Source organism: Piliocolobus tephrosceles, chromosome 11 (genome assembly GCF_002776525.5).
Source record: "Piliocolobus tephrosceles isolate RC106 chromosome 11, ASM277652v3, whole genome shotgun sequence".
Classification (NCBI taxonomy): Eukaryota; Metazoa; Chordata; class Mammalia; order Primates; family Cercopithecidae; genus Piliocolobus; species Piliocolobus tephrosceles.
The window spans coordinates 103,317,165-103,336,038 of record NC_045444.1 but is presented as its reverse complement, the minus strand read 5'-3'; the positions used below and the strand labels follow the sequence as shown (position 1 = coordinate 103,336,038).

Below are 18,874 nucleotides of genomic sequence, written 5' to 3'. Positions count from 1 at the left end.
CAAACCACCCCTAGGCCTTGGTCTCTAGCCTCTTGTTATTCCCTACTGAAGACAGTGAATGTGTTCTGAGTTCAGAGAGCTCTGCCCCTTGGTGAGGCACCTCTGTCAGCCACTTTCTCCTCCTCCAACCTGTCCCCACACCCCTTTGGCCTGTTTGAACAGCAGCAGCAGCAGCAGTAGAGAAGACAGGGTGTGCATGTGAATGGGGTAAAAGGCCCCCGCTTCCCAGCCGAGGTCAACATCTGGAGAGACTTAGATTTCAGAGAGGGATTCAGACTGAGTCATCGACATGTGTAAGGACTGTCAGCAACTTTTCCATGTTCCCTCTTCATAAGCCCCAAGTCTCAGCCTGCTGGGAAGATCCAGCCCTATGAAGGCATCCGCTGTACTCCCCAGAAAAATTAATGGAGTGAGTTTGAATTGGAGAGGTGACATGGAATCTAACTAGAGGTCTGACTTCCAAAACAGTGACACCCTAAGCCTACCTTTCCTAGCCTAGGAAAGGGACCAGTGAGAGCACTGGCCTCCAAGCCCTTTCCTGCACTGCAACCCTGGCTACCCGTCTAGGAGATACAGACACCATCCTGTCCATTTACCTGTCTCCAGGCAAGACATCACTGAGCCCCAAGAAAGAAAAGGCTGATAGTGTCTCTTCTCAAAAGGCCAGGAATTTAGTTATCTCTCTTTCTGTGCCAACAATGATCAGAACATAGTCATTTCCTTTCATCAAGGGGAAAAAAAGCTAAGTCCCACCAGGGAAGCTAAGGTATGAAGGAAACAGGTTTATGGGGCTGTCCCTGTTAGTCCTATGCTGAGTTATTTGAAGTCACTCATATGTCCTCTCTGTGCAAAGATAGCAGGAAAAAAGAAACGATGAGACAGTCAGCAGACTGGATTAACAGATGGTTCTCAAGGAAAGGCCTCATCCTGGACCTGCTAAGGGTTGGAAGTAGCTCACTGGGCTCTATCTAAATTGCTGCTAGCTTGAGCAACACTGGGGCAGAAATGGAAAGAGAAACAGAGACAGGCAGCAGTGGCCAATGCTCAGCCCTGCTGCATCCTCACTCCAGAAGGTCCGATACAGGAGCCAACCCAAACAGCCTCCACACACCCCCGCCTTGAGTGCCTGTGAATTGCCTACCCCGTCCCCCACTGGGTTTTCTGCTGCTCAAGTTTCTCAGCATGGGTGTCTGGAACCAGAACTGCTCCTCAACTCTAGGCAAAGGGGACGTTTTTGTTTGTTTCTTCATCAGTTCCCAAGTCTGGCTGTCTTCTTCCCTGTGATCTCAACTTCCCCTTGGCACAGCAGGTCTTTTGGGGGTGGGAGGGACTGAGGAGAGAAACAGTATCCAATCTTCAGGACCATCCAGAAAAATACCTCTCAAACCAAAGAGGCCAGTTCCTCTGTAAACATTATAGCCAATGGTGTCAGGCATGAGAGGTGGGCACAGAGCACCAGAGGACCTGTTGTGAGGACAATGTTTTCTCTCTTCCCTGCCTAGAAATGCCCCCACTTGTGCAAAGTCACTGTGATTGTGTTGAACTATCCTCATAATACACCAAAGCAGCTAGACTGAACAAATATTTACTGACCACCTAGTGTGGGCCATGCTAGTACCTGTGGAAAATGCAGTAGAAATAAAAGGTACAGTCCCTAATGAGAAGGAGGCTATCACCAAAGTCAGATCATTTCAGAGATCACCTAGCCCAACCTGCTTATTTATAGAACAAGGGAGCTAACGTCCAGAGAAGTCCAGTGAGGACCAGAACGAAGACACACCACCTCCTGTTGAAACCAGTCTAACACACATGGCTGGCAATGCAGGCATAAAACACGATTTCACACAATTAGGGTTTGTTGTCTAGACTTTAAAGCCAAGGTCATATGGACAATAAACTTTGAAGAAGTTTCAAACGACAGTGAAAATTTGGCAAGTTGGGAAGTCTTCCTTAGAGATGTGGGGCAAAATGGGAAGGAACAGGATTTGGAAAAATAAAAGAAGGACTTTTTATTCACTGACCAAATGTATTTCACAAATATTTACTGAGCTTCTATTCTGTGGCAGGACTGATTAACTCCCAGGGAACATTCAGTGGTGAGCCCAATTTCTCAATTCCTGCTTTCACAGAGGTCCCTGCTTTCATGGGGGCATGTTTGTAGGAGAAACAACCAGCCTTGAGTGGACACAGAAGGTCTGGAGTACCAACAAGCAAGCCAGTAGTCTGTTTTATAGAACTGCTTCTTTGTGTGAATAAAAGTCACCAACAAATCACCAACAGAAGGTCTCCAGAGAGACCTGCCTGGAAGAGGAAAATGGAAAGTGTCACATATGGTGGCTATTCAAGGAATCTGGGTTTCAAAACACAATTTGCCATCTATAGATATCAGAAAACCAGGGAGTGGGGCTTGAACTACATTCGCTCTTCTATTCAACCAACTTTTGCTAAGGATCTCCTGCACACAAGATGCTCAGTTCTTGAATGAGGATAATGGCAGTGGAGAGAGAAGGAGGGACAAATGGAAGAAATAGCAAACAAGTTCTATAGAAATCTGAATGAGGCGGGCACAGTGGCTCATGCCTGTAATCCCAGCACTTTGGGAGGCCAAGGTGGGCGCAGATCACCTGAGATCAGAAGTTCAAAACTAGTCTGGCCAACATGGCGAAACACTGTCTCTACTAAAAATACAAAAATTAGCTGGGCGTGGTGGCACGCCCCTGTAATCCCAGCTATTCGGGAGGCTGAGGCAGGAGAAATGCTGGAACACAGGAGGCAGATGTTGCAGTGAGCCCAGACTGTGCCACTGCACTCTAGCCTGGGCAAAAGAGCAAGACTCGGCCTCAAAAAAAAAAAAAAAAAAAAAAAGAAATCTTTTCAAAAGCATTTACTATGAGGTATAACGGAGGAAAAAGGAAAGGCTGGATGACTTATACACCAATAATCCTTCAGTATATCTATTTGTAAGTGTCAAAGGCACTTCCAAGCCAGTATGTCATACCAAGTACATGGTCATCACTCTCCCCGTGTCTGGCCTTTACCCCCATGAATGGCACCAGCATCCAGACAACTGCATTATGCAGAAACAAAAGCCACACCCTTGACACCATCTGTTTCACCTCCCAAATCCAATCCATTACCAAGTCTTGGTCTCTTGTCTCCTTTATATCTCAATCACCCTTCCTGGCCAGACCTAAGCCATCATCAAATCTTTCTCTCTACTGAACCATTGATGTTGACAGTAGCATCTCCCTTTACATGGCTCCTCCAGTCAATACATCACCCACTTGGCACCCTCTAATCTCACAAGCCATCCTCTTAACATTTTCAAGGGTCCAATTTCAATGATCCCAATGTACTTGATCATGGTTTGATCTCTCTCTCTCCAACCTCATCCTGTACCATGCAGGGAGTTTCCCTCTGTCCTTCTCCAGCCAAAATGACTCCCTAAGTACTTATTCACTGACTTATGTAGACACCGATGAACGGCTTTCTCCCTCGTGGGCTGAGAGTTCCACGAGCACAGTATCTACATGTTTTTACCCTCCAATAATTTTCTACCACCTAAATGTATGGCATATGCTATGTGATCAATATCTGTGACCGAATTTTAAAAAACGATTAGGTTAATTATTCTGAACCAGAGTCATTTTGTCCTTCACTTCCTCAGCCTCCCAAAGAAACAGGTGGCAATGTTTGGGAATATTTTGGGTTGTCATTAGTGTCCAGTGGGTAGAGGCCAGGGACGTTGCCAAACATCCTAGGATGCACAAGACAGCTCACCAGAAGTTACCTTGCCCATTGTGTCAACAGTGCCTAGACTGAGAAATCCTGACCTAGATGAAAAAGAAGGAATATTTCTATTTTGATCATATTGAATTAGGTTTTCTAGAGTCAAGTCCTTATAGAAATATATTATCTCCGGATGCCGTGAGAGACTTAAACAGTGATGCATACACACACACTCAATGATTGTTACATTTCCTACAGGCAGGAGAAGCATATTTGAATGGTCTCTTGTACTCCTCCGATGCCTGGCACAGGGCTGGGATTCAGTTGCTCAATAACACCTCTGGGAAAGCCTCACTTAACATCAAAAGGACCTCAAAACTGAGGGAAGCCCTTGAGCTGCATGAAAAGGACCACCTTATTTCACATATATGACCAAAGTGCAATAAAGGTGAGTGACAGCACAGTAGAGCCCCGCCCACCTGCCGAGCCACACCCCTTCCCTGTCACAATGGCCAAGGCCTTAAATACCCAGACTCCCGGCCCCCAGGCCTTGCAAAGCTCCTCATTTTGGCAGAACTTACCATGTCGACCAGCCGCAAATTAAAGAGTCATGGCATGAGGAGGAGCAAGAGCCGATCTCCTCACAAGGGAGTCAAGAGAGGTGGCAGCAAAAGGAAATACCGTAAGGGCAACCTGAAAAGCAGGAAACGGGGTGATGATGGTGAGTGAGGAATGGGGAGGAGACTGCCAAACTTAGGCACACATTGCTGCCAGGCCCTCCCTCTTGGAGGCAGCCCTCACAGGACCCTGAAATCTTGGCCTGAGATTATTTCCAATAACTAAATGCAGATTTGAGCAATAAGAGTATTGATGGGAATGTTCTAATTGTGTCTCTGTTGCAAACCTGTCTTTTCCCACAGCCAATCGCAATTACCGCTCCCACTAGTGAGTCCCCAGCGGGCTCTGCCCTGGTGCACTTCACACAGCACCAGGCAGCAACAAGAACAGCAGAAGGGGGACTGCCAAGGAGAACTGATGTTAGATCAAAGCCAGAGAGGAGCCTATGGAATGTGGATCAAATGCCAATTGTGATGAAATGAGGAAAGTATATGTTGGCTGTTTCTCCCCAACATCTCAATAAAACTTTGAAAGCAGAAATGTTTCCTTTGATCCTTTGGTTGGAAAGACTTGAGTTCCTGAGCTAGGTGGGTTTGGGGAAGAATTGGCTAGTGTAAAACCATTAAATGTGACTTGGAAAATATCAAAAGTAATTTGTCCTCCAATTCCCTCCCATGGTGGTCCTACTCTGGCCACACACTATCGCCATATTTGTCTTCGTCCCAGTGTGCTGTCTCCCTCCCCGACATGGAAAGGGAGAAGAGATAAAAAGGGAGAAATGCATTCATTAGCACAAACCAAAGGATTCAAGCTGTTTTTGTTAGAGCTTAAACCAAAGGATGCAAGCTGTTTTTGTCAGAGCTTATAGCACAGAGGTGTTGAAAGCTAAACTAAATCTAAAGACTTGGCCCGGAGATAGAGATCATTTGGAGGAGCTTTTAGAAGCTCTTAATTCATTGATCATATGGGCAGGATTAGCAGGCTAAGAGATGGGAACACCTTCTGGACAGAGACCAACATGCTATTTGTAAAGGATCCTATTAGTAACAGTGCAAGTGATGAGAGTTTAGATTTCTTTAGGTTATTTTGGTAGCTATGTTGGGCTTGAGGTGGGCAAGACTGAAGAGTGGGATATTGCCTCGTAGCGTGACTCTGTCATAAGCCTTAGTCCAGTGTGCCTGGAAGTAGGAATTGTCTCAATCTGAGTAGGCCTTATTAATCATTTGACAGAGAACTGACTTTAGGGATAGAGCTGGTTCTGCTCATTTAGGAAATTCCTAAGCCCTCACTTTACCTTGTCCCTGAGTTGTAACACAATTTATGTCTCTGGTCAAGGATATGACATTCACCCACTCAGAGGTGGATCGTATTTTTCTTAAGTGTTTCCTGTTGCCTCAGAGGTAGCTCCAGGGTAGAAATGAGACTCATATTTAAACTCGAACCAGCCACCCACATGGTTTCTGGGGAAGTAACCAGGAAAGGGTATAAGCAGGAAGGAATGAGGGGGCATGAGGTTAGACACGAAGTTTCCAGCAGTCAGGGGTGTGAGACACGTCTGAGCCTCATGCAAATGTGTGGGTACCAGGATGTTGGGATGAAAAGACTATTAAGGGGTGGCAAGGAGTGTTCCTGTGGGTCAGAATCTAGAAATGCAATTAAAAAAATGTTCATTTTTCAGATAAGTCATTTCACTCGTTGGGGTAAAATATTTCAAGTCCTTACTCTTCCATAACCCTAAAAATGCACATGCTGATTCAGTGCTGTTTTCAAGTTCATGTGAAAAACATCTCTCCTGACCATCAGGCACACAGATACTTCAAAGTTTCCCATTATCAATTTCCCTTTTTGTCAAATAGGGATAGGGAAAATGCTTCATAGCCCTGATCCTCCCTGGTTATGTCTATTTTACCTCCTAAATGTAAACTCAGATTAGTCTCATATAATCCTGTGTGTGTCCATAGTGTCACTGAACGAAGCTCTAACTTCTTAGAAGTTTGCACATTTCTGATCTGGATTCCCTCCTTCGGAAGCTCTGAAAGAACTCATCAGCCATGGCTCTCACCCAGCTCTCATGCCCCCTGGGACTTCCTCTGCCTCTGTATAAAATATAAACGCTACTTGCAACATATGAAATCTATAAAATAAATCCAAAAAGTAAAAATGGTTTAATTATTTTAATGTGCTTTTGCTGCTCTTGCTGTAAATTCTTTTAAACTTAGCCTCATAGGTTGGGTTCTCAGGGAGCGGAGATGGAGTTTGAATGCAAGATGTTTATTAGAGGTCAGTACTTGAAGAGGGAGGCTGCAGGGTTGTACAGAAGAAGGAGCCGAACAAACCATCCGGCAGTATAGCCAGGCCTTTATACCCTTTATACCCCACCTGGCTGGGCTGTGCCTGTAAGAAATGGCATTTCCCTGCTGAAGCAGACTCAGAAGGGAGCATTAGCTGGAGGTTGCTTGGTGGGCCGCACATCTGCAATCTGAGCAGCTCACCTCGGTGTCTATTACAATTGCTCTCTGGATCATCTGCATCTTTTCTCAGCCTCTGGTCCCCATCTTCCCCTTCTGCCTCTTCACAGCTTGCTGCCTTGCCACTTCCTGCTATGATTGTGTGTCGTGAGTCTTCAAATGCTCTTGTGCACAGCTCACTTCTTGTGGATTGCCAATTTGCACAAAGATGACCTCTCCCATAGGACAAAGTCAACAGTCAGGAACAAACTAGAATACCATGATGCTGAGGGTGCAATATTTACTTCCCTCAGGAAACTTGTTATGATTAGGGAGCCACAGATCCCTGCAGATGATCCAAATGAAGACTTTGTCAAAGGGATTATTTACAGAGGAGAGACACCTAGAGCCTAGCAATGGGGTCTTCAGACCCTTAGGACTGAGAAGGAAAAAGGGCAAAATAGCACAACAGGAGCCCATTGACAGCCAAAACTGTGTGTGGGGAGGAATGGTTGTGAATGGACCTCCTGCTAAAATTTGTACTAGGAGGATCACAGCTGTTGTCAGGCTCAGACACAGGGAAGAAACATTCCGACATTTATCTAATCTCCTGCTGCTGCTCTTATTGGCAAAATTCAGAAGTCAGCAGACAAGAGACCCCAGGTGACACAGAGCATAAGGGCCAGCCCCCTGGGGCATCAAAGAGCTGAGAATGTTGGATGAAATCTCCAAAAATCCAACAGCGATAGCTGACACAACTTTGTAGACAAAATCTCTTCTTTCCTTGGACTTCTTAGAAGTTTGCCATTTTATCAACCTGCTTAACTCCTCCCTTATGCTGTCATGGACCAAAGTCCCTTCAGAAGCCAATTGTAGAGAGACAGAGTGAGGAGAGAGACTCAGAGCAGTTACACAGAGCTCCTGAACCCTCACCTTAAAAAGCTTGTTTTCATGTTATTTGCATGACGGTATTATCCCCAAGCCAATACAATGCAATGTTCTAATACAGTGTTATATCTTCACAATACTCGAAATACCGAAACAATCTAATTAATCATTAGGACAGGCATGTGGTGAACAGCCCAAGACTAGCCAGAGCCTACAGATCCTCGCCTGATGACTTCAGCCTCTGCCCTCTTAGGTTGTGAAGGAATGGTAGCCGCCCGGAAAACTCTGCTTTGCACTAGGAACATTTTCCAGACCCACATATTGGAAATTTTTCAACACTGGCATTGACTTAGTCTCTGTACCCCAGGAATATTCATTCTGTCCCTCTGTTTACAGTTCCTGTAGGCCCAGCACCTACAAGGTTCGTGTACGGGTTTTTGACCATGGGGACGCTCTTTCAGAAAACCCAAAGGCCTCACCCCCTGGGTGCTTTTTCTCCATTTCCCTAACCAAGGAGGACTTTGTTTCCCTCCCCAGTTTTCTCCAGAACGCTATGTCCTAAAGTCATCACTTGTTTGAACTTTTGGAAAAGTGAAAAATCAAAAAAAAAAAAAAAAAAGAAGAAGGAGGATCTTGGCCACAAGCCCTTTTGGGTCACCTTGACCTTCATGTGAGCTAACTTGGATATGGGGCCTCTGCTCCACTGGCTTCAGAGCCCGATGGGAGTGGCGAAGCCAGGGGACCCATGTGTGGGTGGAGAAAACCCCAAGGAGCTATGGGGAACACAGCCAACTCCCACCTTTCACCCAGCCTCCTCCAGATGACCCTTGGGTGGGACCTGCATCTGTGCAGCTGCAGGCAAACAGGAAGTTCTGGAGAAATGCTCAGGGCTATGTTAAGGAGGTGAAGGCCCAGAAATGGCAGCAGGGAGGAGACTGTGTGCTCTGGGGGTAGCTGGTGCAAGCCAGACATGGCCTGGGGCTTGGCTGTTGGGGTCACCCAAAGGTTCTGTCCTTTGAAACAAGAGAACGGCAGCAGCCTGAAACCTCTCTCACTTTCTGGCTTTGCAATCTGAGCACTCACTTCCAGGCCTATGCTGGGAGAAAACCCAAACAGGGAAGGGTCTTAATTCCTGACCTCTAGGAGCAATGGGTCTTGGTTCCAGGTTGATCTGCCTCACTAGGCTGTACGTGAGGAAGCTGGCTATTTCAATAAAGCCTGCCTCTCCTCATGGCTGGCCCCACCAAGCCTCTCTCCATTCTCTCCCCGATCCCTTCCATGGCGCTCCAAACATGAGCTTTCTCCTGCAGCTGAGCCCTCCAGCCATTCCTGAGCTCAGCGTTTCAGAAATAGTTAGCATCAGGGTACAAGAGGGTTGAGAATCAAAACCCAGGGGTCTGACTCCTTCTGAGCCAACTCCTCTTGCTTTGTGACCTCAATTGACCTATTAGTCCTGCCTCATTTTAAGCTTTGCACACCTCCTCTCCTGCAACTGGGACAATTTCATCTCTTTCAATGGCCCGGAATCATCATCGCCATAAGCAGGCCTGACCTCAGGCAGAAGGCAGTGAGGCAGCATGACATAGGATGAACAGAAAGGCACCGGGGTGAGTGGGTCTGCGTCTGAATGCCCACTCTCTAGCTGTGTGATCTTAGGTGAATTTCATAACCTCCATTAACTTCATCTTCCTTATCTGTAGGATGCCAGTCATTAAAATCTACCTCTCAGGTGGCTTGTAAGAATCTAAAATGCTGTAAATTATAGGCCCTGAGCACATTGCATGACCTCTCATTTCTCTGTCTGGACTGGTCTTTTAGGGATCATTGTGCCTGTCTGATCTTGACTCATGACTGCTTTCCAAACCTTAGTCTCAGGATGCCACACAGAGGAGGAGGACCCCACACTTGAGGACAGATGTCCCTGGCAGTGCCTGCCTGCTCTGCAAAGAGCTAGCCCCAGGCTCCCATTGTGACCTAGCACCTCAGCCTCTCCTGACTCTTTTGCCTAGGCCAGATCCTAAGATCAACCTACATCTCCCTGGGGCTTGCTTTCCTCTCCCATAAAAGTTAGGAGTTGGGGATGATCTTATCCCTCTACCTAGACTGTAGATTCCTGGGAGCAGGAGGCAAGGCACTCACAAGTGAGGGCATCAGAGTCACATCAAGACACACAAACAGCCATGGAATCTTGAGAAACAAATCAATGAGTCCACCTCTTAAAATATTGTAAAACATAAAATCTGAGTATGAATGTTGGTGAAAAGGACCAAGGATGGATCAATAAACTCACCAATTAGCACCATACTTATTTTTTTCCATTAGCACTGGCAAGTATCTTTAAAATTAATTAGGTATGAAGTCCCCGAGTCTAACCCACACAGGTTTTTACTAAGAAGATGTAAAGAGCTTGAATTTCACAATCAGCAGGGATCATCCTCAAAAATGCTTTAGAACAAAGACTTTTCTAAAAGTTGAAGGAAGGATAGAGTCTTCAACAGGCCTAGAAACTGGACCTTTATTTGTTGAAGTTCCCTTCAGGAACACAGAAGAACAACACTACACCAGCTATACAATAATACTTCTGCAACTGTATGTGCATAGAATCACCAGGGGATCCTGATAAGATACAGACTCTGATTCTGTATGTCCAGGGTGGGCCTAAGAGTCTGCATTTCTGAGAAGCTCCCAGCGGGGCTGATGCTGCTGGTCCAAAGACCAGAGTGAGTAGCAAGGACATAAGAATACTCAATTGGAAGTTCTCTCCAAACTTCCACAACCATTCATTACCCCTAACTGAACCTGAGCTGACTTCCCAGGGATATCAGACAAAAAAATGAAAGAGATAAGAAAGTGCTGTGAAAACAGTCAGGCTTCTCCCACCATGGCCACCACTGGACTCTTGAAAGGGGATCTCTGGGTTGCTTGCTTGTTTGTTTGTTTGTTTGATTGTTTGTTTTGAGACGGGGTATTGCTCTATCACCCAGGCTGGAGTGCAGTGGCGCGATCTTGGCTCACTGTAACCTCCGCCTCCCGGGTTCAAGCAATTCTCGTGCCTCAGGCTCCCAAGTAGCTGGGACTACAGGCGCGTGCCACCACCCTCAGCTAATGTTTGTATTTTTAGTACAGACAGGGTTTCGCCATGTTAGCCAGGCTGGTCTCAAACTCCTGACCTCAGGTGATCCACCCGACTTGGCCTCCCAAAGTGCTGAGATTAGGGACATAAGCCACTGTGCCCAGTCGGATCTCTGTTTTCACCACGTGACCCTTTCCTTTTTTTTCTTTTTTTCTTTTATGTGCTCCCCTATGCTACAGATTATGAGCCATATCACCCCCAACCTGCTGCTTGAAATGTGTATTCGTTTGCAGAGACAGATTCTAGCCCCCTTAGAAGTGGGGTGGGGTGAGGAGAGGATGAAATCTATTAGAAGAATGTGGAAGAGCTTAGGGAATATGAGGAAAAGCTGAACAACTGGGCCTCATAATGGGAGCCAGGCAGGCATCAGATGGGGCCTCAAGGGCACCCTGCTTTGATTGAAATGACTGATTGTTTCCCATTCTTACATCACTTATGCTAAAAATTCAGAGTCCCAAGAGGCAGAAAATGATGACCATGCTTATGTTGCTGTGGGGACAACAAGGGTTGGTCCTAAAAGGAAAATTGAGAGACTAATACCAAAGATGGGTATATGCGTGTTGATCAGCCAGATAATGATGATATCCTCTACAGATACAAGAAACTACTTCCCTGCAATGCAAAGAATTCCAGGGTACCAGTGGCAAAGCATAAAAACAGCACACAACAGCCACTTTCTTGAACCCCTAAATCTGTGAACACACTTATAACATGCAGTTTTTCTCTGTAAAATGGCTATCTTAGCACAAAGAATTTGTTTAGAATATATAACATACATTTTACTTTTCACCACCAGAGCCAGTTCATTTTCAACTCCATTATTTTCCCTGCCTAGAAAGTTTTACATCAGGAGAGGTAACAGCAAATGGGGTAGGAAGGAGGGAGTCACAGAACACTGAACTGCAAGTCTACATGCTGGATGGGTGGCCAGGCTCATTTGCTAGTGAACATGTTTTATATTCATGCCACAGCAAAACGAAACGTGCCTGGGGGTCATAGACTCTCTATAAGAGTCCAGGATAAAGGCTGTGATGTTCTTGAAAGCCAAGAGTACAATGACGTACAGGTGTGGTGCTTGGAGGGGACCCTGGCCTCAGGGCACTCATCTGTCCCTGCCTAACTCCTAGCAAGAAGAGACCCCTCTTCCTCTCCTTCCACTTCAAACAGCCAGGAAGCAAGACATGCTCCAGCTTATTCAGCAGACAGAAGCTCCTCGGGGTAGAGGTCTGTGGCTCGCCAGCCTGGGATCCACTGGGCACATGCAGCTACCAAGCTCTGGAAAGAGGGTGAGTTTGAATGTCAGTGTGCTCCTATTATAACAGACACACCAGCAACCAAAGGCACTATGCAAGAGAAAGAGTGTCAAAATATCTCATTCACAATTTTTTACATTGATTACATGTTAAAATAATATTTTAACTATATGAAGTTAAATAATGAAAATTAATATTTACGTTTCTTCTTTGCTTCTTAAAATGTGGCTGCTAGAAAAATTGAAATTACAAATATGACTTGCATTATATCTATTTCCATATTTGGATAGAGTTGGCCTAAGCTGCCCTAGGGGTTAACTCCTCATTCCACACACTTTCTGCACTTCGCACTTAGAGCAGTGCCTACTAGCCAGGCCCTGTGCTAGACAGAGCCCATTATCTCCCCGCACCTTTCCTCTCTCTCTGTCTCCTTCTGTCTTAGTTTAATCCTATAGGTCTAGAGGTGTAGGAGGTGACTGCTGAGGCACTGTTGTGATGTTCTTGTTGTTCTCATGCTCATCCTTGTTGCCTTTGATGGACCTATATGATCACCTTATCTGGAAGTCTGGAGTCAAAATTGTTCACCACTGTATATCTAAGGTCCTTATGAATGGGCTCAAAGTTGATTGGTTTATAAGCATATAAAATGAAACAGAAAATGTGTTATTTTTGATATATGAGGAAGTTTTCTATGGTACACACAGAGGAAAGGATAACTTGACACCTAATTTTCACCATGATCTACTCACACCTCTGCCTGTTAACTCTCTTTCTCTCTCTCTCACACACACACACACAAACACACACACACAGACAAAAAGTAGAGAAGAAAATATCAAGACACACAAACACACACACACATGCACAGACAAAAAGTAGAGAAGAAAATATCAAGGGAGTGGTACTCCGCTTTAAATTCTATGTTATTTCCCATGTATTATTTGAAAATACTAGAATTTCACTAATTTTACATTTAAGAAGAATAATGACAGCAATACTCATAAAACACCTATACCAGATACTCTCCTAAGAGCATTATATGTATTAACTTCTTTCACTCTTGTCACAGTCCCATGAAGCAGATATGATGATGATCTCTATTTTAGAGATAAGAAATGTTTCCAAGGTCGCAGGGCTAGTGAGCAGTAGAGTTGGGGTAGAGCCAGTCTGTCCTTTCTCTGTGTGCTTAACAACTAAGCTATGCATCTGTGTTTCACAGGCAGAAGAAATGAAGCCTGGAGATAGAGAAAGATGCACTCAACACGGCTTGGTAAGTGACAGAGGCAAAACTAGAAATCTGTGCTCTATTGCCCTCCCTCCACCCCCACAAATGCTGCCCCACCCCACCTCCCCATCTCTCTACCCGCAAAACCAGACTATGTCATTGTCTGAAGTGAACGGGGGTTTTGATAGCAGACCTAGGATGCTTAGGGGTAGAAGACAAGGAGGAGAAGACAGACGATGTTTCCCATATCTCTTGATCTGATAGAGACAGGGCCAGTTGATTCAAACCCTAAGTAACAAACTATAACAGAAAAACCCAACAGCCTGATTCAAACCCTAAGTAACAAACCATATCAGAAAAACTCAGGCTTTCCCAACAGCCTGTTCTAGACTCAAACCTTACAACAACAACTTAGCAGTTATATAACCTTGAACAAGTTATCTAGCTTCTCTGAGTGCTGTCATTTGCTCTGTAAAATTGAGTTAAGAACACCCTCTAGGATCAGCATGCAGATTCACATGGAATCCACGTACAAAACAATTCACACCATACCCAGTACCTCCTGGCTACTTTATAAACATCAGTTCCTCCCCAGACCACCCTGACTCTTCTCAAGGTTAGTTGGAACCAAACAGGGACCCTTGAAATCTCTGCCAATGGGTCTATCATGGAGGACAGTAAGTGTGTAGATCTAGAGAGTTGCCCCAGGAGCAGAGGAGCAACCTCCACACCGGTCACTGCATAGCAAGTCAGGCAAGGGTTACCACCGAGAAATCCACCCCACAGCCTCGCTCTGTGTTGCTAGAAAGAAAGAGAAGGATTGTGAGCTTTTGCTTGAGTCACAGAAGCCCTTTATGTCTCCCCAGAGAGGGGAGGGTGGGACCTCAGGCTAACGGAACAGTGGTGGGCGGGGTGATCTGGCAGCCTCGATTTCATCGAAGAAAGGCTGGCTTGATGCCCAGCCTGGCGTGTTGCAAGGCCTAAGGTGGAGGTACCCTGTGAGGTGGAGACAGGTGTGGGGGAAAAGCAATGACTTGGAAAAAGGAGATGCCTCATTCTTATTTCTTTTAGATTGCATTTTAACTAAGTAAATTCCATTTTTAAGACTTTTTGTGCTTAAAGGGAGCCCATTTTCCATGCCCCGGTTTCCTCAACAAAAACATAGGAACTCAAATATTGTGGAGCTCAGAGGACATTCCAAGGCCCATCTTTTCTATCTTCCAGTAGACACCACAGACGGCTCTCACCCCTACTGAGCAGATGGAAAACAAATGGGTGAGACCCCAAGACTCCCAGAGACTAGAAAGCACCTTCTCTTTCTAGGCCAACTTGACCTTCCATGGTTTTGGTTGGAAGGGAACTAGGCCAAAGACCAAAAGGAGGCTCCCTTCTGGAAAAAGGCCTCTTCTGTTTCTCACTATCACCTTTCTCTTTGAAATTCCTCCAAAATGTTAAAACCTAGTTCCAAGGATCTTTCCTAATCAACCCAGGCAAAAATGAATAGGCTTTATCATCTCTCAATTCCTGGCTCACTGTGCATGCCCTTCTAGAAGTCCTCACTTTCTACGAATACAATGATATTATAGTTGCTAAGGTCTCGTGTTCCTAATGGAGTATAATTTCCCTGAAGACAGAACCATTATCAGGTCTGTCTCATCCACGTGGCTCACAACAGGGCTTCTCAGGCTGGGATAATACTTACTAACTCAGGGTTTATTGAATGTCTACCCTATACCCAAACTGTATTTATAGTTTCCCACATTCATCCAGGATGACAGCCACTGTTCCATAAATGTCTGTGGAGTAAGAGCCCCTTACACTATAGACTGGTGCTTGTATAGAATGAGTGGTCCAGGTACCAATTTCACCCTTCAAGGTATATGCCTCTAAGGTGAGCAGGCATCAAGATCCACATGAAAGAGACAGGTTTTACCATGGGTGTTCTGAGTATCTGAAAGATACTCTCAATTTTGTTCATTCCACGACACCTCAATTCTAAATGTAATTATTTGGTCAAAGAGGGTAGAAGAGGGCTCCATTAACCCAAACTGCTACTCCAGGCCTGGACATCCCATGAGGACAGGTAGTGTGACATTTTGTACTCTACTGTCTCCAGCCTCTGGTAAAGTGCCTGCACATGATAGTTGCTCAACAAATACGTGTTGTATAGATGGACAGATAGAGTTGATGCTGCTGACAAGTGACCACATACCTCTTAAGAGGAGGATGAGAATGAAGAACATTGCAGTTAGAAGGGACTGTGAAGTTTTGCAAGACCGGCCTCTTATGTTTAGATTAGCAAATGAGGGCCAAGGTCACATGATGGAGTAGAAAGAGCACTGAACCAGAGTTTGGGAGACCTGGAAGCCTCAACTCTGACAAAAAAAAAAAAAAAAAAAAAAAAAAACTCAGAAAAAAGAATAGATAGTACGGGTGCTGTTGGGGAAGCAGTCCTTGCCATATTACCACCACCACCCCTCCACCGATCAGGTCATGTGCTCTTAACACATGTATGTTTATGCTCTCCAAAATCACATTTCACATTCTCAATTCTATTCCTATGTAATTCTCTAATTGTAAGCTCCATGAAGCTTGCAGCGGGGGTTCATAGTTTTGGTTTCTTCTTTTCTCACTGGCCATGGTATCCCTATCATCCACCACCACAATTTAGTTACATATTAAATATTTGTTAAACACAAGAAGTTATTAATTATACATTCCTTCTCAATTGCATGCTAAATTTTTCATGCAGTCTCTAGTGGCTCTCATTGCAAATGCAGCCACTCTTGTAACAGTAAAGTTGCATTTCAGAAAGCTGATTAGAACTGAAGCGGGTTGAATTCGGCCCTAGAAAGCTGGCAAAAACCAGAAAAAGGCATGGCTATTGAAGCAAAATCAATTCTGCCTTCAAGATGGATGGGGTGTCTTTCAAAACTCAGGCTAACACTAATCTGAGCTGGGATTGAGAGACTTGCTCCAGGGTGGTAGGTCTGGGGAAGATGGGAATGCAGAAGATTCTGCTAGTGGAACTGAGAGAATAAGTAAACAGCCAGCAGTAGCCAAGTGGCAGCTGGGAGAAAAGTTTGGACCTCAATTTGAGAAGGTTCGTACCTACAACACCGTTGGCAAGAACTGGGTATCTTCCAAACTCAGGACCAAGAGAGGTAGAAGAGTTAGCCGAAGACTGATGCGTAAGCCCTGTCAATTTTTATTCTGTTCTGTGTTAAGTTGACCCAGTTATGTGCCTATAAATCATCCTTCCATATATAAATTGTGTATTAAGATGTTGAGCTCCCATCAGAAAACTGAGAGCCATTTCATGAATTTGGTTTATCACCCAGAAAGACTTTAGATTTAGAACATGAGTGACAAGGTAGATCATGGTTCGAATGTCTGGTCTGAGCAAGAAAAATGTGACAAACTAAACAAGGCAGCCAACAAGTCCCATAAACTGGGAGAGGAACCCTGGGGCTATGTCTGGGGTGTCCAGGAAGAAATTCCAGCTCTAAGATTTTTGAAACCTTGGTGTGTAGAAGTTGAAATTTAAAAACAAACAAACAACAACAACAAAAAAAATACTTCAAGAGCCAATCTATTAAAAATGCAAATGAGGCTGGGTGTGGTGGCTCACACCTGTAATCCTAACAATTTGGAAGGCCAAGGTGGGTGGATCACTTGAGGTCAGGAATTCAAAACCAGCCTGGCCAACAGGATGAAATCCTGTCTCTTCTAAAAATACAAAAAAATTAGCCAGGTGTGGTGATGGGTGCCTGTAATTCCAGCTATTCCAGAGGCTGAGGCATGAGAACTGCTTGAACCCAAGAAGTGGAAGTTGCAGTGAGCAGAGATCATGCCACTGCCCTCCAGCCTGGATGACAGAGTGAGACTCTGTCTCAAAAAGAAAAAAAAAAACAAAGGAAAGTAAAGCAAACAAGCAAAACGTTGGGCTCAGAAATTTCACCTCTAGGCATCTGCTATTGTTTGAGCATTTGTGGCTCCTCCAAAATTCATGTTGGAACTCAGTCCCCAGTGCAACAGTATTAAGAGGCAAGGCCTTCAGAAGGTGATTAGGCCATTAGGAATCCACCCTTATGGATAGAATTAGTGCCTTATAAAAGGGCTGGAGGGAGCAAGATAGGTCCCTTTTTGCCGTTCTACCTTCTCCCATATGATGACTCAGTGTTCATCTCATCCAGAGGACACAGCATTCAGGACACCATTATGGAAGCAGAGACTGGATCTACTAGACACCAAATCTTCTGGGGCCTTGATCTTAGACTTCACAGCCTCCAGAACTGTGATAAATAAGTTTCTGTTATTTATATATTGCCCAATGTCAGATTTTTTTTATAGTAGTATTTGTTCTAAGCCCAATGTCTTGCTTGTTTGCTTTTTTTTTTTCTTTTTTGAGACAGAGTCTCACTTTGCCATCCAGACTGGAGGGCAGTGGCATGATCTCAGCTCACTGCAACCTCCACTACCTGGGTTCAAGAGATTCTCATGTCTCACCCCTCGAGTACCTGGGATTACAGTGCCCGTCACAACACCCGGCTAAGGCAGCATCTATTCTAGAGAAATCGTTACATCTCTGCACAAAAAGTGTTCCATAATAGCCATGGTAGGATTTAATGCTAACAAGACTCTTAATATATTTATTTAACTAATAAAAATATACCTGCTGCAAAGTCTAATATGGGCTTCCATTGAAGTACACCCTAAGGAACTAGTCAAATCAATAAAATTACATCTGTACCATGATACATTCTATAGCAGTTTAAAAGTAGATATGTGTATGTGTGTGTGTATGCATAGACACACACATATACATATGCTCTGATATGGAAGATTTCTAAGTCATATTACTAGGTAAGCAAAAAATGTAAGAAGCAAAACAATACATATAGTATGATCCCACTTAAATGTAAGAGGATAAAAGTTTTCATATTTAAAAATAAAGTGGATGAGTGTGTGTCTATGTGGTGTGTGTCTATATGTGTATGTGTATACATATATTTACAAACACACATACACACACACAGTTTTGTACTTTTTTTTATGTTTGCACCAAGCTGTTGACAGTGATCATTTCTGGGGGGAAGAATGAAATTAAGTGGTGAACAAAGAAGACTTTTGATCTGTCTATATTGTTTGAGTTTTATTACACATTACTTCTATAATTAACTTTTTTAATTTCTTCAAGCTGCAAGCAATTTTTATCTGGCAATAAATGGAAACATCACCAGTCTTTTAGCATAGAGAGTTTCTTTGTTCTGCGGAAATTTCCCAAATGAGGCTTTTGATGATATAAAAGGACTTTCTTTGGTGCTCAAGATGTGGTTTCCAGGAGAAAAGGTTATTTTGGGGGATTAATATTCCCTGTGTTAACATGTCCCTGTGTTGGAGCAGAGCAGACTGGACTAGGAGGTTTGTAAGGACATGTGCCCTAGCTGAGAAAGGAACGAAAACCCAGAGGGATGGCAGGCCACTTATGTTTCCCTCAACAGCAGCATGCTCAGAGTTGGGGCTCTTGTGGTTAGAAGTTTGAGGATGAGAGGCCTGAAATATTTTCATTCTGTCTTTC

At 44.5% G+C, this 18,874-nt stretch overlaps 1 protein-coding gene across 1 annotated transcript; it reads left to right on the top strand.

Annotated features, from left to right (window-relative positions):
- The first annotated feature begins 4,281 nt into the window (after window positions 1-4,281).
- Window positions 4,282-4,887, top strand: TNP1 (transition protein 1). The gene is made up of 2 exons (XM_023217317.1): window positions 4,282-4,450; window positions 4,650-4,887. The coding sequence occupies exons 1-2, from the start codon at window positions 4,312-4,314 to the stop codon at window positions 4,673-4,675; spliced, it is 165 nt and encodes a 54-aa protein (XP_023073085.1). The 5' UTR covers window positions 4,282-4,311; the 3' UTR covers window positions 4,676-4,887.
- Window positions 4,888-18,874: the final 13,987 nt, after the last annotated feature.